General features: G+C 44.0%; 1 protein-coding gene across 2 annotated transcripts in view; it reads left to right on the top strand.

The window, feature by feature from the left end:
- USP31 (ubiquitin specific peptidase 31) overlaps nucleotides 1-25,484 on the top strand; it is a 186,301-nt gene that overhangs the window by 41,282 nt on the left and 119,535 nt on the right. For both annotated transcript variants that reach the window (XM_073636690.1, XM_073636689.1), the window contains exons 2-5: nucleotides 3,061-3,186; nucleotides 12,330-12,418; nucleotides 16,819-16,911; nucleotides 21,515-21,650. In XM_073636690.1, coding sequence (XP_073492791.1) covers nucleotides 3,061-3,186; nucleotides 12,330-12,418; nucleotides 16,819-16,911; nucleotides 21,515-21,650 — 444 coding nt within the window. The remainder of the gene's footprint in view (nucleotides 1-3,060; nucleotides 3,187-12,329; nucleotides 12,419-16,818; nucleotides 16,912-21,514; nucleotides 21,651-25,484) is intronic.

Below are 25,484 nucleotides of genomic sequence, written 5' to 3'. Positions count from 1 at the left end.
GCTCCTTTGTGCAAGGAGCAACAGGATAAGCACTGCAAGAGCCCTACAAAATTACCTCCAGCAGGCCACTGCTGTTCATGTCTCTGACTAAACAATCAGAAACAGATTTCATGAGGGTTGCCTGAGGGCCCGATGTCCTCTATTGGTCACTGTGCTCACTGCCCAGCACCGTGGAGCTCGATTGGCATTTGCCATTGAACACCAAAATTGTCAGGTCCGCCACTGGCACCCTGTGCTTTTTACAGATGAGAGCAGGTTCACCCTGAGCACACGTGGCAGACATGAAAGGGTCTAGAGAAGCCATGGAAAACATTATGCTGCCTGTAACGTCGTTCAGCATGTCCGGTTTTGTGGTGGGTCAATGATGGTCTGGGGAGGCATATCCATGAAGGCACGCACAGACCTCTATAGGCTAGACAATGACACCCTGACTGCCATTAGGTTTTGGGATAAAATCCTTGGACCCATTGTCAGACCCTGTGCTGGTGCAGTGAGTCTTGGGTTCCTCCTGGTGCACGACAATGCCCAGCCTCATGTGGCGAGAGTATGCAGCCAGTTTCTGGAGGATGAAGTAATTGATACCACTGAATGACCCCCACGCTTGCCTGACCTAAATCTAATAGAACACCTCTGGGACATTATTTTTCGATCCATCTGACGCTGCCAGGTTAGTCCGTTCAGGATCTTAGTGATGCCCTGGTCCAGAAATACCCCAGGACACCATCCGTCTCATTGGGAGCATGCCCCGACGTTGTCAGGCATGCATACAAGCACGTGGGGGCCATACAAACTGAGTACCATTTTGAGTTGCTGCAATGAAATTTTCTGCAAAATGGACTAGCCTGCTGCAAAACCCCTTTTTTCTTTTCTTTTTTTTTTTTTTTTTTTTTACTTTGATTTTCAGAGGGTGTCTTTGAATTCAGCCCTCTGTAGGCACCTCGTCTCTCACACCTGTTTTTACCCCCTATGGACCAGACCATATTTTAAATTTCTACTATGTGTCTGTTCATGAATCTATAACTTTGTAATTACTTATAACGAATTGATGCATATATTGTTTTTTGGGGGACAAACGGGGCTTTCTCGTGACCCTAAAGTCCTCTGAGAGATTTTTTTAAATTTACATTTTAAGTGGGAAAAAAAGAGTAAACAAATATTTTTTTTCAAGTTTGATCAGTAATATTTTGAACACAAGTACCATTAATGTGAGGAAAGCATATATATTTCATCCTGCCGCTTGTTCTATTTACTGCAACAATAAAATTAAATTTTTGGTACAAAGCATGTTAGTTATTTACAAAATATTATTATTTTTTTGCATACATTTAATTTTTCTCATAATGCATCAGTAATTTATAGTTCTTACTGATTTACTATAAAACGGATATACCCTAAACCATGTATTTTTAACAGTAAATCCTTCAAGATACCTAACGTATGAATGTATGTATGTGCTTAATAAAGAAAACGTTTCCAGCAAATATTATGAAATAGAAACCTGGAACAGAAGATGAAACTGTTTAAATAGTGATTTATACAGGTTAAAATGAAAGGGTTAAAGGGTTACAAAACGTGTGTGTGTGTGTGTGTTAATAAAAAAAAAAAGTCACACTTACCTCCACTGTGCAGTTCGTTTTGCACAGAGTGGCCCCGATCTCCTCTTCTGGGGTCCCCCCTGTGGCGCTAGTAGCTCCTCCCCGCATTGGAAACAACCTAGGAGAAGCGCTCTCCTTGAGGGTATCCGTGCGAGCATGCTCCCGAGTCCAGCTTTTGCATCCATAGACACAGAGAACTTGACCCCGGCACCCACGTCGTTGGATTTGATTGACAGCAGTGGGAGCCAATGGCTATGCTGCTATCTATCTATCCAATCAGGCCAGAGAGGGTGAGCGCGTCTCCAGCGTGGGAACGAAAAAGGCTCAGGTGAGTAAAACTGGGGGGCTACTCAGTGACAGTTTTTTACCCATAGTATGCATTAAGGTGAAAAAACACAAGGGTTTACAACCCATTTTAAGTAGTAAACAAAAGAGCATGTCCTGGTTAATTAACAGTTCACCCCCTGTGCACACAATAAAAACTTTCCTCTGTCAGCTGCAGCTCTCTCACTCACAAATCTGACAGGGACTGCAGGAGATAAGATAGCTACTATGTTACTTGTTTGATGTTTGGCTTAAAATGTTACATTGAATTCTCACTCAGATTGTTAGTTAGAGAGATCATCATTCAGTGAGGAAGGCATCTGACTAGCTCCCAGTCATAGGATCTCACAGGCTGTGCATAGTAGCTGAGCAGAAGAGGATGAGAGGAGATAAAGTGCAGGGCGTACAAGACGCGGGGGTTTTATGGATGCTTGTAAGACGTCCAAGGTAGGCAACTGGGTAGGTTGATAATCATTTTGTTCCCAACGTATTGCCCAGTCCATATCAGTATAGATATCCAGCACGATATGTTTCCCCATTGAGATCTGATGTGTTTTCAAAGTATTCCTTTAATTTTTATTTTTTAGCAGTGTATAAACACATTCCTTGCCTATGTAAATTGAAAATTGAAAATTGGTTTTGAACTTGCAATGTAAATGATTCAGCCTCAAGTTCTCTTAGGCACTGGTGACGTGGGAAGGCCACCAGTGCCTTTTAGGGAGATCTCATGTGAGATCTTGCTAGATGCAAGGGTGGAAAGGTTGGTATCTGTATTGATCAGTTTTCCTAGAAATCGCCTACAGAAAGACATTTAGTTTCAGTTATAGGGAACATCTTAAAGCCACCGATATTTTGTGTTGCAGTATAAAGTAGAGTGAGGGTATCTGGAGAGAGCTGCCCAGTGGCATATTCGAGAGATAAGACAATGGTGTGAGATTGAACTTGCTAGCGTTCATTGTAAACAGAAAGCTGAACTCCAGGCAGATATAAAAGACACAGCAGCTCGGGATTCATTAATGCGAAAAGATTGTGGGCAACATATCATTCCTTTTACCAGCATATGCAAATAAAACTAAAATATTTGTTCTATCATGGTTCCGTAAAGCACCTGTGAACATGAAGATGTTTTGTTTTCCTACAGACGATTGTATCCAGGAATGCCCTTCAGTATAGAGGCACCTCCCAGCATGATGCCCAAGAGTTTCTGCTCTGGCTCCTGGATAGAGTACATGAAGACCTGAATGCTTCCGGCAAGAACATGCCTCGGGTGGGTATTTCCTCCATTGCATAATACCCATTTCTAAAGACCTCTTTTTTTTTTTTTTTTTTTTTTTTTCTTTATGTGAAAAATAGAATATGTATTTTGCGTAAAGGCAGCTTGTTCATTAGATTGACTGCCCAAAGCATCAGAACGTACCAAAAGTACATGTATCATCTCGCATGTTGATTCTGAATGGGTTCTCAATGTGTCCCTTTTGGCTTTACCATTCCAGGACTTTTAGAAAAGTGAAAAAAAAAAAGCATTTCCCAGGAGATCACCATTTTCTGTAAACCTTCATCCATCATATCTGGCTCCAACAGTCTTACAACGATTACTTCAATCATGCATGTCTTCATATTCAAAGTGTTTTGTAAAGCCTTTGTAAAGGATCCTGTTCCTTTAAAGCATATTATATAGAACAGTGCATGTGCTGTGTAATTGTGGCCCTTTGTATCATCTGAAATACCTGACTGATACTGCCTGGTTCTGCGCCCCCACCTGTAAACTGACCACGGTTTATCATGGCTGCTGAGCCCTGACACCGTGGTCAGTTTACATGCTGTTGTGGAAATGTTATTAAGTTGTATTCAATATGTATTGTCACAGTGTCTCCCAGTGTTAGTTCAGCTGCGACCCTCTCTAAAGAGCGAGTTGGGGCAGACTGACGCCGGTTTAAGACCCATTGGTAGTGAAAAGCTTCCTGTAAGATGTAAAGTGTTTGCAGAGTGAGGATATGTCCGCCAGCGAAGGGCCCCTGTGCAATGCATAGATGATCGTCTGGGGGGGATGTGTTCACTCTGCGAAGACATTATCGGTTATGGGGGGATGTTCGCTCATGTCTTTGTGTGTCTGATCAGCACATAGGAGTTTGTGATATGTCCCTGCAGATAATCTCCCATCCATAGGAATGGTAGATTAATCCGGGTATGCGTTGTTCTCTGAACAATGCAGAAAAAGGATTCACGCCAATGGTAATAATGGGACACTCTGCGTGCGTTCGTTGGGCAGCGTTCATGATTTCTGATGCGCCAATCTCACTACATGTGGCTTTCTTTGTCTAGCTGGAAAGCACAGCTTAGAGGTACAAGGGGCAAGAAATCATGCACACTGCCCTGCACAGATTTGTATAACTCCTCCTGTTTGAAGGAATGCCTGGGCTTAATTGGCTGATTGTGAAGCCACCAGGCTCTATTGCCATCGCTATTATAAATAAACAAAGAACGGGCTATTCAGACTGCCTGTGGAGCTAAGGATGTGAGGATAGTGGCTACAGTCTGTGTTACTCGGGAAGCAGGGGTGTACTAAGTTGCATTATACCAAAAGGCTGAAAAGTGCGCTTATTAGTGCAGGAAACATGGATTACGCATAGCGTATAGTGGGAATTATCCACATCAGTGCCTCCGTCATCCACTGTCTCCCGCCCCCTCCCTGCCTGTCAGCCAGTGACAGTGCCCACCCCACCCCTCCTGCTGCTAAAATTACTGTGTAAAGTATATACAATCCCCTCCGTTCGAAAACGTTCTATGCTCCCCTATTCTTTGCTGCCTGTTCCTCCCGACTGACATCAGTGGGGGATTCTCAGCCCCTCCCGCTGTACTGTAGCTGTCAGAACGGGAGAGAGAGCAGCGAGCAGTCACGTGAGCGGCGCTCTGAAATGAGGTACAAATCTGCATATTTTTTTTTTTTTTTTTTTACCCAACAGAGGGGATTGTATGTACTTCATAAAGTGGCTTTACAACCACTTTAAGGTGTAACATAAAACGGTCACATTCCACATTCTCCCAACCTCAAACTACACCCAGTCCCCAAACCCCCCCCCAAATTTACTTACCTGAATCGCATGCTTCTTATCCCTGCAGCATTCCTTAATTTGCATTCAGTGTGGCCACACCGGCACAGCCACGTCATCCATTCACGAGAGTCTGTGAATGGGAAGATTACAGGTCCCATCTTCCCCCACACAGAAGGATTCACAAATTTTAATAGAGCACACATGCCGTGATGTCACCACATCTGTAGTCCATTGTGTACTTCTTCCAACCCCATAACAGAAGGGCCGTACCTATGTAAAGACCCGGGGAAGGCAAACGATTGTAGGAATCTGCGCGTTGCAGGCTTTAAAGTGGAGTTCCAACCAAAAATGGAACTTCCACTTTTTGGATCTCTCTCCCCCCCCCCCCCCCCCCCCGGTGTCACATTTGGCACCTTTCAGGGGGGAGGAGGGAGCAGATACCTGTCTAATACAGGTATTTTCTCCCACTTCCTGGCATAGATCACTGCAGCGATTGCGGTGACCTACGCCACTTCCAGCGCCTACACTCTCCTCCACCGCTGTATTCTGTGAGACACAGAACACAGCGGGGACCTGAGAGGACGCGCAGCGCGGCATGCGCAGTATGGAACCAGGAAGTGAAGCCGCAGGGCTTCACTTCCTTATTCCCTTACCGAGGATGGCGGCGGCAGCAGCCGAGAGCCGAAGGATGGATTGGCTTCAGCTGCCAACATCGCGGGCTCCCTGGACAGGTAAGTGCCCATGTATTAAAAGTCAGCAGCTGCAGTATTTGTAGCTGCTGACTTTTAATAATTTTTTTTTCAGCGAACCTCCGCTTTAATTCAACAATTTAAAAAAAAAAATGCATCTTTTTTTTATTTTGTCAATATGGGTGCATTTATTATCCTCAAACTACGGCCCTCCAGCTGTTGCGGAACTACACATCCCATGAGGCATTGTAAAACTCTGACATTCACAGACATGACTAGGCATGATGGGAATTGTAGTTCCTGAACAACTGGAGGACCATAGTTTGAAGACCCCTGATATACACAGATCAGCCATAGCTTTATGATCACTGACAGGTTAAGTGAATAACATTGATTGTCTTGTTACAATGGAACCTTAAAGTTGGTGGGATACATTAGGCAGCAAGTAAACATCTTGTTCCCGAAGTGGATGTGTGGAAAACAGAAAAAATGGGCACTTCAGGCTGTGTAGTCAGACTGGTCAGGATGCCCATGCTCACCCGTAGCCACAGCCAAAAGCACCTAAAATTGGCATGTGAGCATCAGAACTGGACCACAAAGCAATGGAAGAAGGTGAGCATACAAAGAAAAATACCTAGGTACAGACTATCTGGGAAGGAAAGCGGCTACTGAGGCAACAGAGGGTCATAATCAGGGCTAATCATAAAAGTACAAAATTTATTGAAGTCAAAAAATACCAGCTAAAAAAAATGTGCAGTATGGAATGCAGTATCATTGCAACTTCACATATACTGGATCAAAAATTAAAACAATACAAAGTGAAAGGTGGAAGTTGACACACACAAAACCTTACACAAAAACAAAACAAAAGGAAGAAGGTGGCCTGGTCTGATGGATCATGTTTTCTTTTACATCATGTGGATGGCTGGGGGCATGTGCATCACTTACATGGAGAAGAGATGGCACCAGGATGCAGCATGGGAAGAAGGCAAGCCAGCTGAGGCAGAGTGATGCTTAGGGCAATGTTCTGCTGGGAAACGTTGAGTTCTACCATTCATGTAGATGTACGCTGACCTGTTACACCAACCTATATGACGTTGGTCACAATGTACACCCCTTCATAGAAATGATATTCCCTGATGGCAGTGGCCTCTTTCAACAGGGTCATGTCCTTCTGCAAAAATGGTTCAAAAATGGTTTGAGGTTTTGGCCTCTAAATTCTCCAGATTGCAACCCAATCTGTGGAATGTGCTGGAAAAACAAGTCCGATCCATTGAGGCCTTGCCTCACAACTTGCAGAACTTAAAGTATCTGCTATTGACGGCTTGGCGCCAAATACCACATCATACCTTCAGAGATCTAGTGACATCTATGCCTTGACAGGTCAGAGCTGAAGGCAAAAGGTAGACCCACTCAATATTAAGTGTGTGGTCAAAAAGTTATTGCTGATTGGTGTAAATCCAGTTTTTTTGCACCAATCACCTTTTGCAAACCCAGATATTTACATAGAAAAGTCCACCCACTACAGGCTGCCAATGGAAAACTGCAGGAGGGAAGCAAGAACAAGACCAGTCACTCTGAGGCCTCAAGACTGCATGTTCGCTCATGTACCCAAGAACATGCAGGCGCTTTCATCCATGTTCGCACACTGCATTCAGGGGCGTGAAAAATGCCCCAAAGTCTTTTTCCCAGAGAAGCGTATTTGCAACTTTTGCGTGTAAATGCTTCTAGTGGCTAGAATAAATGATCTAGCCCAGGGGTGTCAAACCTTTTTGAGCTTCCTGGGTCACATTGGAAGAAGAATACGGTAATTGTCTTGGGCTGCTGTGCCTGCACTTCATGCAGGAAAAAGGTTCTTGCACCATTTTTGAACCAGAGTGGCCGTGAAATTGCATGGTGCTTTTCCACAATGCTATTTCCCGTGAGTTCCCACACCTGAAAATGTGCTGCGTTTTTTAGATGCGTGGGGGTGCCATTAAGAATGACTGACTGGTAGCCCCGCATGTCTGTAAAGAGCAACTTATTTCGGCAGCGGTTGGTTGCAGGTGCAGTAGTGTGGACCTAGCCTAAATTCATGGACTGTTTGTAAGATCTGTGATTTTTTTTTTTTTTTTATCTGTCTGTGAATATCTGTTACTGACATGCAAACTGCATGTCTGTAACAAACATGCATGGGCAGATGTAAAAATTTTGGATTTTACAAACTGTCCTTTTAAATTTTAATGGCGGTTGGCAACACTAGTATTTGCTGTGGGGGGGGGGGGAATCTGAGATCTCGGTGGGAGCAGCTCACCTCAGCAACCCTTGCCCCACCCCACATACAGCCAAGTGGCATTTACTTGCCTGGAGCTATGTAGAACCTGCACCCCCGGCATCCCTTTAGCTGTGCTCATACCTGCATTCTCTGTGCTGTCTCGGCTTCTATGTAAATGGGTATACATGGCATACCTCCATACATGCTAGCCGCAATGGCTTCTCCTCTTGCATGGGGTTCTCCCAGACATGCCCCAAGCCGCATTCTGAACTCTCCTGGTCCGCAGGTTAGACACTATTTATCTAGCCTGTATAAAAGGAGTTACTCGCATGCGCTTCTAAACCTCATGCACCTGTAAACGTGCATAAGTGCAGGTAAATATGCACCAAAAAAAGCATCTTTTAAGCTGGATTTTTCAGCCAGCACCTGGCAGAAAGATCCAGTGTACACAGGAGTTGTGTGGGGTTTTTTTTTTTTTTTTTTTTTTTTTTTTTTTTTTACGCTTGTGTGCATTAAGCCTAAACACAAAGGCAAATTTTTACACTGGCTTACTTCACAGATCTGGGAAAAATACTTGAATACTTGCATGCTCTGTGTAAGGCCTCTTTCACACGAGGGATCCGTATGTCCGTTTTTCATCCTTCCGTTTTCGGATGAAAAACGGACATACATTCATCCGTATGGAGCGTCGGATGTCAGCGGTGACATGTCCGCTGACATCCGACCCCGCTCCGATCCGAAAAGTGTAACGGAGGAAAAACCTACTTTTCCATCCGTTATCGGATCGGGTGACGACGGACTCTACGGTCCGTCATCATCCGATCCCCCCATAGGGGAGAGCGGCGCTCTGACAGGTCCGTCGCTGCACAGCGTGCAGCGATGGACCTGTCATCTTCCTGCTCAGCGGGGATCGGCGGAGCGATCCCCGCTGAGCAAGCGGGTGTTCACGGGGCGGATCATCACTGATCCGCCCCGTGAGAAAGAGCCCTAACACGTTTCTCTTATATTTAGATAGTATTTGCTTAACCTGGAGTTCAGCTTTAAGGGCAGTTTCACACTGGGGCTGTGAGAGCGTCGACGGTAAAGGCCAAAGATGCTGCTTGCTGGACCTTTTTTTTTTTTTTTTTTTTTTAACGTTCCCCCAAATGCACCGCTCAAGTGTGACAGGAGAGGCGCTATTTTTAGCACTAAAACGCCTGTAAAGCGCCTCAGTGTGAAAGTAGCCTTGATGTTTTTGTGCCTATACATGTGAAATAGACACCTAGGCAGTGTTCACACTGTTGCATCTATCTTTATGTTTAATGCCTGTCAACCTCTCTCAGGATTTTTTTTTCTTCCCTCTTTAAAAATGTTATTTGCTAGTGTTGACGTATTTCTGATATATTTTTTTTTTTATATGAAGTATATTTTTTAGTGATCTGTAAAGTATTAAATTGTATTTTTTTAAATAAATATATTTGCTTGCTCTGTGCAATGGTTTTGCCACAATCCTCTTCTGGGGTCCCCCGCCGCTAGCTATTTGGTCACTCATGTGGGTTTGCTCTCAAGCCAGCTCTGTGCGATCCTGGACACAGAGCGTGGCTCGGGCCTGCTCCCTCGTCACTTGCTGTGATTGACAGAAGCAAGAGCCATTGGCTCCCACTGCTGTCTTTGAGCCAATGAGTAGAAAGAGGGCCTTTTTCTCTCTTGCACAGTGCTGATTTGAGAACTGGTTCAGGTAAATTAAAGTGGGGGGGGGGGGGCTGTATACAGAAGGTTTTTTTTAGCTTAACCACTTGCTGCCTGCCATATAGCAAAATGATGTCGGCAAAGTGGTTGCGATATCCTGACCGGATGTCATATGACGTCAGGATATCAAGCTGCTGCGGCGATCGTTGTTGCGACGTGTCTGATACACCGCAACTCCGATCTAGGTAAAGAGTCTCTGATGGAGACTCTTTACCACGTGATCAGCCGTGTCCAATCACAATGTAAACCTGAAGAGTCGTTGATCAGCTTTTCCTCACTTGCATCTGACAGATGCGAGTAGAAGAGAGCAAATCGGCTGCTCTCCTGACGGGGGGGATCTGTGCTGATTGTTAGCGCAGCCCCCCCTTGGATGCCCGCCCAGGACCACTAGGGATGTCCACCACACTAGACCACCAGGCAGCTGCCAATCAGTGCCAATGAAAAATGCCTATCAGTGCCACCAGTGATGCCTATCAGTGAAATCTATCAGTGCCAGCCAGCAGTGCCGTCTCAGTGCCACCCATAAGTACCTATCAGTGCAGCCTTTTAGTGCCCACCAGTGCCACCTATGAGTGCCTATCAGTGCCATCTCATTGGTGCCACCTCATCGGTGCCTCCTTATCAGTGCCCATCAGTGAAGGAGAAAGCTTACTTCTTTACAAGATTTTATAGCAAAAACCAAGAGAAAACACTTTTTTTTTTTTTTTCAAAATTTTTGGTCCTTTTTTTCTTTTTTTTATTCGTTTAGCAAAAAATAAAATCAGAAAAATAAAATTTGGTGATCAGATACCACCAAAAGAAAGCTCTATTTGTGGGAACAAAATGATAAAAATTTAGTTTGGGTACAGTGTAGCATGACCGTGCAATTGTCATTTAAAAAGTGACAGCACTGAAAGCTTAAAATTGGCCTGGGCAGGAAGGTGCGAAAGTGCACTGTATTGAAGTGGTTAAAGTGTGTGTGTGTGTGTGTGTTAACCAAAAAAAAAAAATGGATCCTGTTCCCTTTAAATCATATTATACAGCACAGTGCTTGTGCTGTGTAAATTGGTCCACCGTGTCACTTGAAACACCTGGCTGATCTTGCCTGGCTATGCCCTCCCCTCTGTAAACTGGCCATGGTTAATCATGGCTGCTGAGCCCTGACACCGTGGTCCATTTTAAGTCTGCTATCCTGTGTCTGTCCTCCCTGCCTGTCAGTACCAGCGCTGCTCTGCTCCCCTCCCCGCTGCTCCAAAACTATGTTACGTTAATACTGTCCCCATTGTTAGATGAGAACCTTTTTGTTCTGGTGCCTGTGCTTTATAAAAAAGAAGCCGATTTCTACCTGTTCCCCCAACCCCCCCCCCCCCCCCGGCTGGCATCAGCGGGAGTGTTCGGCCCCGCCTGCTGGAGTTGTCAGATGGGGAGAGGAGTGAGCAAAGGAGTCACGTGAGCACCAGGAGACGCTCTGAAGACAGGTAGAAATCTTTTTTTGTAATAAAGCACAGGCACCAGGACACGGGTTCTTGTCTAACAGAGGGGATGGTATAAACTTAACATAGTGGCTTAACAACCACTTTAATGCATTAACGTAAAACACCTTCAGCGTTTACAACTACTTAATTAACTGTTCCAATATAATTTGTTCTCCGAACAGTCTGATGGCTGCGGATCAGCTTTGACATGTCAGGGGACAGCCAATTGCATGTCATAATTTGCTTATGTGATGATTATACATTAACCACTTCAACCCCGGAAGATTTTACCCCCTTTCTGACCACAGCACTTTTTACAATTTGGCACTGTGTTGCTTCAACTGACAATTGCACGGTCATGCAATGCAGTACCCAAACAAAATTTGTGTCCTTTTTCCCCCACAAATAGAGCTTTCTTTTGGTGTTATTTGATCACCTCTGTGGTTTTTATATTTTGCACTCTAAACAAAAAGCCACAATTTTGCAATAAGCGTATATTGATTGGTTTGCGCAAAAGTTATAGCATCTACAAACTATGGGAAAGAGTTATGGCACTTTGTTTTTATTTTATTTTTTACTAGTAATGGCGGTGATCTGCAATTTTTAGTGGTATTGCGACGGACAGTTCGGACACTTGACACATTTTTGGGACCATTGACATTTATACAGCCATCAGTGCTATACATATGCACTGATTACTGTGGAAATGTCACTGGTAGGGAAGGGGTTAACACTAGGGGGCAATCAAGGGGATAAATGTGTTCTAACTGTATGGGAATAGGTCTGACTGGGGGAGGAGACATATCGTTGTTCCTGCTTAGTAGGAACAAACGATATGTCTCCTCTCACCTGACAGAATAGGGATTTGTGTGTTTATACACAAAAATGCCCATGCTGATCACGCGCATCGGGTCCCCTGCCATGCAGCGGGTGCATGCGTGCTCTCTGGCGGCTCTTAAAGGGGAAGACATACCCGTACGGGATTTCACCCAGCGGTGCCATTCTGCCACAGTATATACATGTGAACCGGTGGGGAACCGGTTAATTTGAGCTATGCAAAGTTGGGGGTGTGGAATCCGGCAGCACTAGGCCATAAGACATCTGGCAGGCAGGTGTTAGTCCATTGTAGCTTATAGAAGAACCATGAATATGAGAAACATGAATTGTATTCAGCATGGAAGGGTTTGACTTCCTGTCATAATGACTAAAGGAAATGATTTCATGTGTTGCAGCCACCAGTGGAGGAAGATCTGGCAGGAGAAGGTCCTCCATTCCCAACCAGCGGGACCTTTGTTCAGGAACTCTTTCAGGCTCAGTACAGGTAGAGTACTGCTATAATTTTCTAGAAATTGGTTTAAAAAATGGAACCAGTGGTATAATGGTTGTGGCAACATCTCATAGAAGAATTTCAGGTATGGATATTTTTACATAGTCCTATTGATCCAGCTTAGACCAATGTAACTATGTATGTACTATACCTGTGGGATGCCTCTAGAACAGCAGTCTCCAAACTTTCTAAACAAAAGGATAGTTTAGACTACAGACTTTAGGGGGGCCGGACTGTGGCCAGCGGGAAATTTTGTCCTGGTATCAGTGGGAGTTAACAGTGCTCCATCTTTGGTATTGGGGAAGGAATAGTGCCCACTTTTTGATGTTAGGCGTAGAAATATACCCCATTGCTGGGAAGACAACTGCTCTAGAAGCTGGAAATCACTGTAGTAGACACTGCTACTACAGTGATCTCCACTAGATTCCAGGCCCTACACCTATAAGCGCTCTCTGATTGAACGGGGTGGAGAGGCCGGGCAAAACAAAATGTGGAGAAAGTGAAATGCTGCGAATGCTTTCTGGATGCACTGTACCTGAATGTTATACAATGCGCTCACCACCTTACCCAATGAGAGAATGCTTTGCATTCATTGAGAAAATGTCTCTGAATACAACTCATGCACATGCCCAGTGGCTGACCTCCTGTGTTCACAATGCAGCAGAACAGCTACTCGGCATGGGACCCAGAAGCTAGTGGAAAATGCTGTATTGGAGGTGTATAGTTACATCCAAGCTGGACCATTGTAACTATGTAAAAATATCCATACCTGGAACATATATTGTAATTCTGAAAATAAAAAAAATTGCGGTCTTAGACACAACATTAGACACAAATACACTGACAGTAGGACCAGTGCACATTGAAAATTGTACAACTAGTGGGAACGTAACAATAAGAACGTTCCATTAGGCTCCATTCACACGTGTACAACTCCAAAGTTGCACCAACTTTGGTGCAACTTTGGATGGGTGCAACTTGGATAAGACTTTGGATTTGACCAGTGATAATGGACAACTGTTGCACACAGGTTGCATTGTATAACATTCAGGTACAGTGCATTCAGAAAGCTATCACAGCGTTTCACTTTTTCCACATTTTGTTATGTTAGTCTTATTCCAAAATGGATTAAAATCATTCGTTTCCTCAAAATTTTACAAATACTCCATAGTGAAAGAAGTTTGTTTTGAAATATTTGCATTTTTATTAAAAATAAAAAATGGGGAAAAAAAAAAATCACATGTATGTAAGTATTCACAGCCTATGCTCAATACTTTAAAATATAAAAGTGTGGCGCTAAATATTACATAACAAATGAATATACAAGTACAGTGAGTATAGATCAGATAATACGGTATGAACCGAATAAATACGTGAATATACAAATTAGTAAATATATAGTGACAATCAATATACATGTATTGAACAAAATATATGAAAAACGTGAAGTATAAAGTCCCAATATATGTGCAAATAAACAAAAAAAGTCTATAATAGTGGTGAAAAGATAATGATAGCCAGGTATCTCCTGAGCATGCAGGGGGATGGTTCAGAGCCGGCACCTTGGCATATGAATGGACCGTAGAGAAACCGGAAGTGCACAGAGGATTGATGTCGGTGTCAGGACCATCACCAGAAAACAAGGAGGCTTACCAGAAAATATGGCCTGAAATGGCATATGCCAAACAGGTCAAAAAAGCTTGAAGACCACCAGGTCTAGGCACATAATCTGGCCGGATGTCATCAAGAAAGGAGGGAAGAGGATCAGCACGACTTCCTCAGCAGTGGATGCACCATGAACCAGATAATTGGTATAGATAACATGTGAGGGAAAAAACACTCACATAGCGTGATAACGTTTGAACTTGGATTTATTAAAAATAAAGAGAAAACAAACTCACATTTTTAGAAGATAAAAACAGCATGTAATCTTGTAGCGGTAGTTATGAGGGGTCCACCCGACATGTTTCAACTAAAAAAGTCATCATCTGGGGTTCACAGCCTATGCTCAATACTTTGTTGACGTACCTTTGGCACCAATTACAGCCTCAAGTCTTTTTGAGTATAATCAAGCTTGGCACACCTTTTTTTTTTTTTTTTTTTTTTTTTTTTTTGTGCAGTTTTTCCCATCCAAGACCCCTCGAGCTCCATCAGGTTGGATGGCGAGCGTCGGAGGACAGCCATTTTCTCCAGAGATGTTCAATTGGGTTCAAGTCTGGGCTCTGGCTGGGCCACTCAAGGACATTCAGAGTTGTCCTGTAGCCACTCCTTATCTTGGCTGTTTGCTTAGGGTCATTGTCCTGTTGGAAGATGAACCTTCATCCCAGTCAGAGGTCCAGAGCGCTCTGGAGCAGGTTTTCATCAAGTATGTCTCTTTAAATTGCTGCATTCATCTTTTCCTTGATGCTGACTAGTTTCTTAGTTTCAGCCGCTGAAAAACATCCCCACAGCATGATGCTGCCACTACCATGCTTCACTGTAGATGTACTGCTTCACTGGTGAGCGGTGGTGATGAGTGGTTTCCTCCAGACATGACGCTTGCCATTCAGACCAAAGAGTTCAAACCTTTGTTTCATCAGACCAGCGATTTTTTTTTTCTTTTTTTTTTTTTTTTGTTTCTCATAGTCTGAAAGTCCTTTAAGTGCCTTTTGGAAAACTCCAGACGGGATGTCATGTTCCTTTTACTGAGTGGCTTCCATCTAGCCACTCTACCAGACAAGCCTGATTGCTGGAGCGCTGCAGAGATAGTTGTTCTTCTGGAAGGTTCTCCTCTGGCCACAGAGAAATGCTGGAGCTTTGTCAGAGTGACCATTGGGTTCTTGATCACCTCCCTGACTAAGGCCCTTCTCCCCCAATTGCTCAGTTTGGCTGCACGGCCCGCTCTATAAAGAGTCCTGGTGGTTCCAAACTTTTCGTTTACAGATGATGGAGGTCACTGAGCTCATTAGGACCTTCAATGCTGCTGAAATGTTTCTGTACCCTTCCCCAGATCTGTGCCTTGATACAATCCTGTCTCGGAGGTCTACAGACAATTCCTTGGACTTCATGGCTTGGTTTGTGCTCTGACATACACTGTTAACCGTGGGACTTTATATAGAGAGGTGTGTGCCTTTCCAAATCATGTCCAATCAACTGAATTTACCACAGGTGGAACCAAACAAACTGTAGAAACATCTCAAGGATGATCAGTGGAAACAGGATGCACCTGAGCTCAATTTTAAGTGTCATGGCAAAGGCTGTAAATACTTATGTACATGTACATTTTTTATTTTTTCATAAATTTGCAAATATTTCAAACAAACTTCTTTCACTTTGTCATTATGGGGTATTGTTTGTAGAATTTTTGAGGAAAAGAATGAATTTAATTCATTTTGGAATAAGGCTGTAACATAACAAAATGTGGAAAAAGTGAAGCGCTGTGAATACTTTCTGAATGCACTGTACTGAAAGCAACTTCTGAGGGTTAAGGAAACTGCTGGACGTTTACGGCACAGGGCTCCGAAAGAATGGCACGGGTGGCCATTCCTTCAGAGCGCATGCGCCAGTGATGTCACTGGTTGCATGTACAGCAAATATCTCCTAAACGGTGCACGTTTAGGAGATCTTTACCTATAGGTAAGCCTTATTGTAGGCTTACCTATAGGTAAATGACAGTGATGGAAGTTAACTTCCATTTTTACATTTGAAGTCTAGGGCCCTCAAGTTGCATGAAAGTCGGACCTAAATATTGCATGAATTTTGAAGTTGCTGCAACTTTAAGTCGTACATATTTGAATGGATATCATTGGAAAACATGGGGAATGACTTGTCATGCAAGTTTGATGTCCAAAGTTGCATGACAAGTCACTCACGTTTGAATGGGGCCTTAAAGTCATATGATTTCACAGATTTTTGGTCCGTATAGCAAGTCAAAGAGAAATGACATGTCAGCTCTACACATCAAATATGTCGAACAGCTGTCTAAGCCAAGAGCGGCCAAACATGTGTAACGTTAGAATGACAGAAAATGAAGGTGAAGAGGAGGAGGTTAAGAAGAAACCAGTAAGCAATATAGGTCAGGTCATATATTGGAATCCTTCTATAAGGTCAGGAAAGATGAGGGGGAGAAGAAAAGGAGGTAAGAGAAAAAAGTTTGTGGGTTAAAGGAGAAGGAAGATGGACCCCTTGAGGGGTATTGTTTACACTCTTGCACATCACACTTAAATAATGAAAATATGGTGGAATAATGGACTAAGGGATTTGAACACAAAAGAAGGACTGTCACAATTTGTAAAATATTGGATCTTGTGATCGCTTATATTTATCACCATTCTGTCTCTGTGAGAAATACTTTAATGAATACCTGTCTGCAGTGTTTGTAACGCTTTTGGCTGTTTGTGTTCTTTGCTCAATAGGTCTTCCCTGACGTGCCCCCATTGTCAGAAACAGAGTAACACTTTTGACCCTTTCCTCTGCATTTCATTGCCAATCCCCTTGCCTCATACACGGTAAGAGGAGTGTGCCTAGTCCGTTTGTGTTTTGCATGCCCCTGTTTTTAGCTTTATGCTATCCATACTAGGGTTTCTAATCCTCCAAATAACCTAACCTGCCATTGAAACAAAATATCAAATGTGCAGTTTTCCTATTTGGGTTTTAGACCCCTTTCACACTGGAGGCGTTTTTCAGGCGCTTTAGCGCTAAGAATAGCGCCTGAAGAAAGCCCCACCTGCAATCCCAATGTGAAAGCCTGAGGGTTTTCACACTGGGGCGCTGCACTGGCAGCAGCATCTTTGCAGCGCTGTAGGAGCCCATTGAAATCAGTCAATCGGTTTTAACCCTTTTTCGGCCACTAGCGGGGGTTAAAACCGCCCCGCTAGTGGCCGAATAGTGCCGCTAAAAATAGGTTCGCTTTACTGCCGATGCCCGGTGCTTTCAGTGTGAAAGGGCTCTTAAGACTGCATATTTTCTTTTTCCACTTGTACCATAGCTGATCTGTATGACTGATCTGATCATGAGGTAAAAAAAAAAAAAAATGATGCAGAAGCATTATGTCAGTACCCCAAAACAGAGTGGCACTGCATGTGTATAGCTCAATTGATGCGGTGAGCAGGGCTGCTTGCTGGTTATTTTTCCTGGGTGATTGGGTCCTTGGTACAGGCTAATGCAGGAATGTGACTTTGGGAGTGTGATGTCAGGATGCATGAAAGAATATCAGTTTTTTTTTTTTTTTTTTTGTTTGTTTTTTCAAAAGAGAAGACAAAATGTGTCTAAATAACGGAATGCAACATTCCTAGCACTCTTGATGTCAATTTCTGCACAATGCTGTTACCTATAACAAAAATATTTATATTGTAAATGGATATAAATTAGAACTTGTAAGGGCACTTCACACTGGTTCGCTTTAAAACTGCCAGTAAAACGCCTATGCGTTAATGGAGCGTTTTTGCTGCGATTTTGCAGCGTTTACGGTGCGTTTTTTAACCATTTGCCCACCAGCTGCCCTCATTTATGCTGCGGCAGGTTGGCTCTATTGCGCAAATTGCCGTAGCTGTACGTTGGTTTGTGCAATAGATGCAGTGGGCAAATATATATAAAAATGAAGAATCGAACAAAATGGAAATTAAAAAAATGAAAATTGAAAAAAAAATTTTTTTCAGTGAATCCAAAATGTATGTGTGTGTATATGTTTGCACACAAATTACATTTACCTACATCAAAGTGCTATAGTGCCAAATAAATTCATACAATGTAATTCAAAGTAAGGTGCAATCAATAAAGTTCATCTATTGTGAAGTACGGGATTGGTGACACATTGGTGCAATCTTGGTGACTTCCTGTGTTCCCCTCCTGGGTCCCCACTCACCAAATAGAGATGAAAAATACGCCTGTGTGTATAAAAATGGTATCTTCTGTCCAGCAGATATATTATGCCTCGTTTCCACTGAGCGGATCGGTTCGGGTCGGTACAGTTTGAATGGCCTAGAATGGTCCGGTCTATTCTGGTGAGCGTTTCCACTGCAAGTGGGACCACAAGGGGCCATACAGGGTTTAGAAAAAATGCCTCAGCATAGCACAGCAGAGGGTTTTCTGTCAGCCAATCAGTGGAATGTATCGTAGCTCCGCCCTAACCGAACCGTTCCATTTTCTATGGCCCCACATCTGAAGCAGGACCCTGAATGGAACGGTTCGGTTGTATGGGCCGCTTTCATAATGGAAACACCCAAAATAGCGTACCGAACCGATCCGCTCAGTGGAAACGAGGCATTAGTTGGTTGTGCCTCAGAGAGTGAAATCTTCTCTCCTCCACCGCTTGTTATGGGTCCAGCATGCTTTACTCAGTCATAGATGATTGAAGAGGTAAAGTTCGGACAAGTGAAGAAAGAGAGAATATAGTGTAATACTGCAAGGTTTATTTAAAAGGTTTAAAATCATTACACTTACATCAAAAATCTTTAAAATGTGCAAAAATTGCCGCCTTGATCTCCAAACAGCCTTCACAGATAATCCTTAGTTTGACATGTTTCGCCCCTCACACTGGGCGTCATCAGAAGCTCCCATACTTCACAATAGATGAACTTTATTGATTGCACCTTACTTTGAATTACATTGTATGAATTTATTTGGCACTATAGCACTTTGATGTAGGTAGATGTAATTTAGGTTTTAGAGAGGCAGCGCTGAGTATTCATTTCTTTTGGTCATTGTAAATGAATCACAACCCCACTGTCATTTTATCTGTATCTTACATTATTTAGCTGTACAAAGCAAGTTTGTGTGTCTGTGATGGCACTCCAGGCTGGGTGACTCTGCCTATGCCTGAAATGTATAGTCTGACATAGTCCCTATTAAACCTACAGATCACCTCTCCTCCTCATCTCCATAACATGGGAAAACTTATGTGAACAGGCATCATTGTCAAATGCAGCTGCTTCCATTGTGCTACTCAAACACATTTGTATAGAAAAAGTAGAGTTTGGCACGAAAAGGCTGTGTTTAACCTGCTTTGCCTGCAGTTCAAACGCAACTCTATAGGACATGCTGTGTCTGAAGAAACGCAGTAGTGCATAGGAGGTCAGAGCAACTTCTGAGCTTTTATGTACACTAAAATTTATGCCATCGAAATTCAATGCAAACTTGCTAAATAAATGCATTGTACATAAACCCATAATGTGGCCTTGTCACCACAATGCCACTTATATATAATGCCCAGGCTGTAAAGGCTCTATATTTTACCCAAGCTAATAATAGAAACAACCTCTTGCGCTCAAGTGTGTTTCCCAAGACTCAGACAACTCTTACGGTTTCTGTTTCACTTCCATTTGTTATGTGACCAAAGTGACACTTTGCTGCCGTCTTAGCACTGGGATAGTCCAAATGTACCAAACGCTGAAAAAACAGAGAGCGCACCAGCCTAGTGCATTACTTTTTTTTTTTTATACACCACTTAGTGCAATAAAATCAATAATTATACTCACAAAAAAACTGTGTATATCTGCTCATCAATAAAGTCCAGAAATAGAAACTCCAGGACCACTGCTCAAACTTCCCATCAGGGAAGAAGCCACGCATGTCTACAGAGGCTAATGCCTTTCAGGGGGTGGGTGGTTCTTTCTTCCTCAGAGATGAGTCTATACTTTCCTAAATCTTCAACTGACTCTGCTTTAGAGTTGCAGCAGGTATTGTGTCTTAAAGTCCAACTCCAGGGTGGGGGAAAAAAAAACTTCCAAAAACCTAAGGACTTTTCTTGTCCTAATCCATGTTTCCAGGCGTTTCCATTAGTAATGTCTTTCTTTTTTCCTAATCAGACTTTAGGTCATGACACAGGAAATGTTGGCCAGCTGACCTCATTAGCACACACCCTGCATCATCCACCCTCCCATTCCCAGGTACATGTTTTTTTAAAGGAAATGCAATCAATCAGTGATCACCCTTCTCACTAAATACACAATGTACATTCAGATTGTATAGTGTATGGCCATGTTTATACACCTAAAATTACTAGTTGTGCTTTCAGTGCCATTAACTGCACACCAAACACAGAAGCAAATACACATTTTGCCATGTGAAAAAACGAGGGGAAAATGTTGCACAGTATAATCACACAACCCACAAAATGCCAAAATGTCCCATTTAACCACATGTAGTGCTGCCAATTGAAATCAACGGGCTGCCCTATGCGTATCACCGGAAAAACGAGACATAAAATGTGCGCTCCCACTATGCTAGATGGTGAATGGGGCCTGAAAGTGAAATTGGTGCGATAACACAAGAACAATGAGGCTCCATTCGCATCTGTGCGTTTCCTTCCATTTCAGAAATGCGCTGCACCAAAAATCGCAGTAAACGCACCTAGCTCAACTCTTTAAAAAAAAAAAAAAAAGTTCTGAAGCTTCTTTGGGGCGATTGCAGTGTGTAGGGCAGCCCATTCAGGTGGATGGGCTGCCCTATGTGTGATGAGTAAAAAAGCTCCAAAATGCCCCCCCCCCCCACCCCCGCTAAAGAAAAAACAAAACTCATGTGGGAGTGCGAGTTCCCGCTATGCAGAGATGTGAACGGGGCTTGAGAGCTGAGTGTTTCTGTCCCTCCCTCCTATGTACTTTTATAAAGATGGCTATACACTATACAATCTGATTGTGTAATTGGTGAGGAGGGTGACCACTGATTTCATTTAAAAAAATGTGCACACCTGGGAATGGGTGGGTGGATGATGCAGGGTGTGTGCTAATGAGGTCAGCTGGTCAACTCCTTCCTGTGTCATGACCTACAATCTGTAAGGAAGAAGACATTACTAATGGAGACATCTGGAAACCTGGATTAGGACAAGAAAAGTAAGTGACTGTAGAGTTAATGGAAAGCTTTGATATTTTTGCAAAAAAAGTACATGAATGCTATATTGGTGCATAGGGGAGCTGGAATTTAGGGGGAAAAAGTGTACAAAGGTGAACTTACCCTTTTAAATTTGCTTTAATGGCTTGATAAATGTTAGGTAAAATAACATAGTACAGCAACAGTGTTCAATACATGTTTTATTTTTCCATGTTGTGTTTCTTTGTGACTTTTCAAATATGATCAGTGGTTTTCTCTAATAGAAATTTGTGTTTTATTTGGTAGGCCCCTTTATGTGACCGTGGTCTATCAGGGGAAATGCTCGCATTGTATGCGCATTGGCGTTGCTGTACCTCTGTCTGGAAATGTGGTGCTCCTACGGGAGGCCATATCAATGGAGACCAAGATACCAACAGAGCAGGTAACCAAAAATTCAGAATTTTAATTTATTTTTTTTTTATTTTTTTTTCATACAACCCAAATCCTTGTGGTGACACCATGATGAGTGAAGTTTTCCTCCTTGGAGGGGGGGGGGGGGGGGGGGGGGTGGAACCTGAGGCATGGATTGGTGAGTGCCTCAGTGTTGTCCTTATAAGCGCTGGTACCCAGGGAAAGGAACACACCGGGGCTCCTGGTTCTCTAGCTGTTGTGTGCCTACAGTACCATGCTCCCTTTCCCCTTAATGCACTGTTTATATTAGAACTGTGGTTTATATTACTGTGCTCCTGAGCGCCATAGAGGGGGTCTGGGTGCCAATACTCCCAGCTGTTAGTGATCGCAAGGAAGTGAGCTGTTCGGTCAGTGGAGTTAGCTGGCAGCCTCTACACCTACATCTGCCTGCAGGGCGAATGATCACTCATTAAGGGCTTATTTGCTGATTTAAGGAAAGGGATCACTGACATAAGAAAGGCAGGACTTAGTGGGGGGGACTTATTTTGTCTGTATGGTTCTGGTGGTACCAGCATAGGTGTCTATCTGATTCAGCACCAATCTCATCACCACCTTCCTTCAGTTCCCTGGTGTCAAGAGGAATTTTTATCTGCTATTACTGGGTTACATCTTCAGGTTTCCGGAATGCCTTCCAGATTAGAACATCTTGGTTGCAAATGGAAATGTTCCCATTCCTTCTCCCTCCTTTATTAACAGAGAAGGAGCCTACTGGGAACCCACCAAAGGAAGGGGTGGAAGGGCAAATTACATTTCCCAAGGCGTCTTTCAGGACAGCACCTGAGAGATAGCGACTCCACCCACCGGAACAGGAAACACCTTCTTCCTCCAAACTTTAAAGGGAGGCGCCTCCCCACCATACCTCAGTTTTTGTGTTTCCTCCGGCCTGGAAGGAACATCTTTTGAGGGGGAGCAGGTTCTCTCAGGTGCTCCTGGGAGACGGGGCTTCCTTTCTTTTTTTCCTCCTTCAGGGACCCGCTGTCCTCCCGGCCTACCCAAGCCTCGGCAGTGGTAGCAAACGGGCTCCTCTTCCCCTCCTGGTGCTCGGTGAGAGCCGTAGACCCGGTGATCCGCGCGGTCATAGGGCGGCGGTGCGCGTGCGCCGCCGCCATGTTTTTTGGCCGGCAGGCGCGGCGGAAGTGACATGGCGGGGTCGCTGGGTCAGCAGAAGCGTCATTTCCGGCGTGGATGCAAGGGGGGAGGAGGGAGGACAGGAACTGGCGCCTACTTCCGCTTCCGGTCCGGTGCAGATGCACTATGGGAGTCCGGAAGCGGCTTATAAAGCCACAAGTGAGGAGCTGCACACCAGAGATGGAGGATTCAGCGTCTGCAGCGGTGGGGACAGGCACAGGCGCCAGTAAAGCTCAGGTAGGAGCAGCAGTTTAAGTCTGCCTTTCTTCCTTTCCTGGGTTTGGTCTACTTTCTTTTTTCTTACCCCCTAGTGGCAAGGGGCCTGTCTGGACACTAGAGGCTGACTGGTTTCTTCTTAGTGCACCTGTGGGTGATTCTTGTGTAGCTGAGACCGGGTCTCACTAAAAGGTCCCCTGGTTTTTTTCCCTTTTTTGTTTTTTCTCTCACAGGCTAAAAGCTCTGACCCAAAAAAGAGATGTCCTGCTTGCAGGGCCAAAATGGGAGAAAATTGGAAAAAAGCCTTATGCAGTACATGCATCACTTCTTTAGTTAAGGAGGAATCAGCTTCGGTTTGTGATGATCTGGTTGCCTCTGTAAAGAAGGAACTATACGCCACGATTCAGACTTTTCGTGACTCTTTAGTTAATCCAGCTGCTAGTCAGCCATCCACTTCTGAGGCTTCCCAGGGTTCTTTTTCTTTCCCCATGGTAGAAGCTTTACCTGAAGGCCCCTCTATCAGGGAGGAGCAGTCCCCTACTCCTTCCGTTAAAGATTCGGAGGAGGAGGGTGAGGAAGCGGAGGTGGCTCCTTCCAAATTTAAGCTTTCCCTAGAGGAGGTAGACGGACTCCTTAAGGCTATCCATGTTACACTTGGCTTAAGTGAGGAAAAGAAGGAGTTATCTCTTCATGACCGCATGTATGCAGGGTTAAATGAGCCTAAGGGGCGAACATTTCCGGTTCATTCGGTCATTTCTGACGCCATTACTAAGGAATGGCAAGATCCAGAGAAAAAGCCCTTTTTTTCCAGAGCCCACAAAAGGCGATTCCCTTTTGAGGAGGACCCTTCTGCGGTGTGGAATAAGGTGCCCAGGTTGGATGCGGCCTTTTCACAGGTCTCAAGATCCACAGACCTGTCTTTTGAAGACATGGGTGTTCTAAGGGATCCAATGGACAAACGCATGGATCTTTTGCTCAAGAGATCATGGCAATCAATCATGAGCAATTTAAAACCAGCAATGGCCACAACCTGTGTAGCCAGGAATCTGGAATACTGGGTGAACCAACTTAGATCTCATATAGTGGCAGATTCCCCCAAGCAGGAGATCTTAGATTCCTTTCCTACCCTGATTTCTGCTGTTGCTTATATTGCTGATGCTTCGGCTGAAGCTATCAAAATGTCAGCTAGGTCTGCAGCTTTAGCAAATGCTGCGAGAAGAGCTTTATGGCTAAAAACCTGGCCAGGTGATACAGCTTCAAAGAGTAAACTTTGTGGTATTCCCTTTTCAGGTGACCTTCTTTTTGGCCCTGATCTAGATAATATCCTAGACAGAACTGCCGATAAGAAGAAGTCCTTTCCGGTCAAAAAGAAAAAGCAGACCCCAAAACGTCTTTTTCAACCTCAAAAAACTCAACAGCAACAGCAGGAAAATAAGTTTCAGGGCAGGAGAAAAAATTGGTCCGCGCAAAAGGCGAAGGGCAAAGGCGGAATTCTCTTCCGTCCTCCTTCACAGGCCGAAAACTCACTATGACGCATCTCTGCGGGTCGGCGGAAGATTACGAGAGTTTCTTCCGCAGTGGTCAGTGATAACTACAAATCAGTTTATTCTGACCACTCTCTCGCAGGGTTATACTCTCGAGTTTTCCAGAAGCCCCCCAAGAAGGTTTCTGGTAACAAATGCTCCTCGAGATCCATTAAGGGCCCTGGCCATGAAATCCTCTCTGGAGGAACTGATGCAACAGGGTGTAGTAATCCCGGTGCCACCAGAGGAATGGCACGAGGGTTTCTATTCTCATGTCTTCCTGGTAAAAAAACCAACAGGAAGATTTCGTTTAATTCTAAATTTAAAGCCACTAAACAGAGCCATCAAATACAGAAGGTTCAAGATGGACTCAATTTTCACCGCCAGAAATCTTCTGACTCCAGGTTGTTTCATGGCGTCAGTGGATTTAAAGGATGCATACCTGCATATTCCAATCTCATCCCAGTCCCAGAGGTTTCTCAGGTTGGCGGTAAGGTTGGAAGGCAGAATTCAGCATCTGCAATTCAGAGCCCTCCCCTTCGGGCTATCATCCGCACCCCGAATTTTTACCAAAATAATGGCAGAAGCTCTAGCTCCGCTGCGTCTTCAGGGAATCGCAGTAATTCCTTACTTAGACGATCTGCTATTTTTCGCCCCCTCAAGAGAGGAGTTGAGGAGCAATTTAAGCAGAGCATGCAGCCATCTGGAGTCTCTAGGTTGGATCCTAAATCTCCAAAAATCTTCCCTGGAACCATCTCAGGAGATTCGCTTTCTAGGGTATATAATAAATTCGGTAAGCCAAAGAATTTTTCTTCCTTTTAGAGAGGAAAGGAAAAATCCAGGATACAGTGTCCTTTTTGCAGACCAACCAGCAGCTGACAGTAAGGTTGGTCATGTCAGCCCTGGGTGTTCTGACTTCGTCAATGCCAGCTGTTCAG

This window comes from Aquarana catesbeiana, linkage group LG06 (assembly GCF_042186555.1).
Source record: "Aquarana catesbeiana isolate 2022-GZ linkage group LG06, ASM4218655v1, whole genome shotgun sequence".
Taxonomy (NCBI): Eukaryota; Metazoa; Chordata; class Amphibia; order Anura; family Ranidae; genus Aquarana; species Aquarana catesbeiana.
This window is presented reverse-complemented; position numbering and strand designations above follow the sequence as displayed.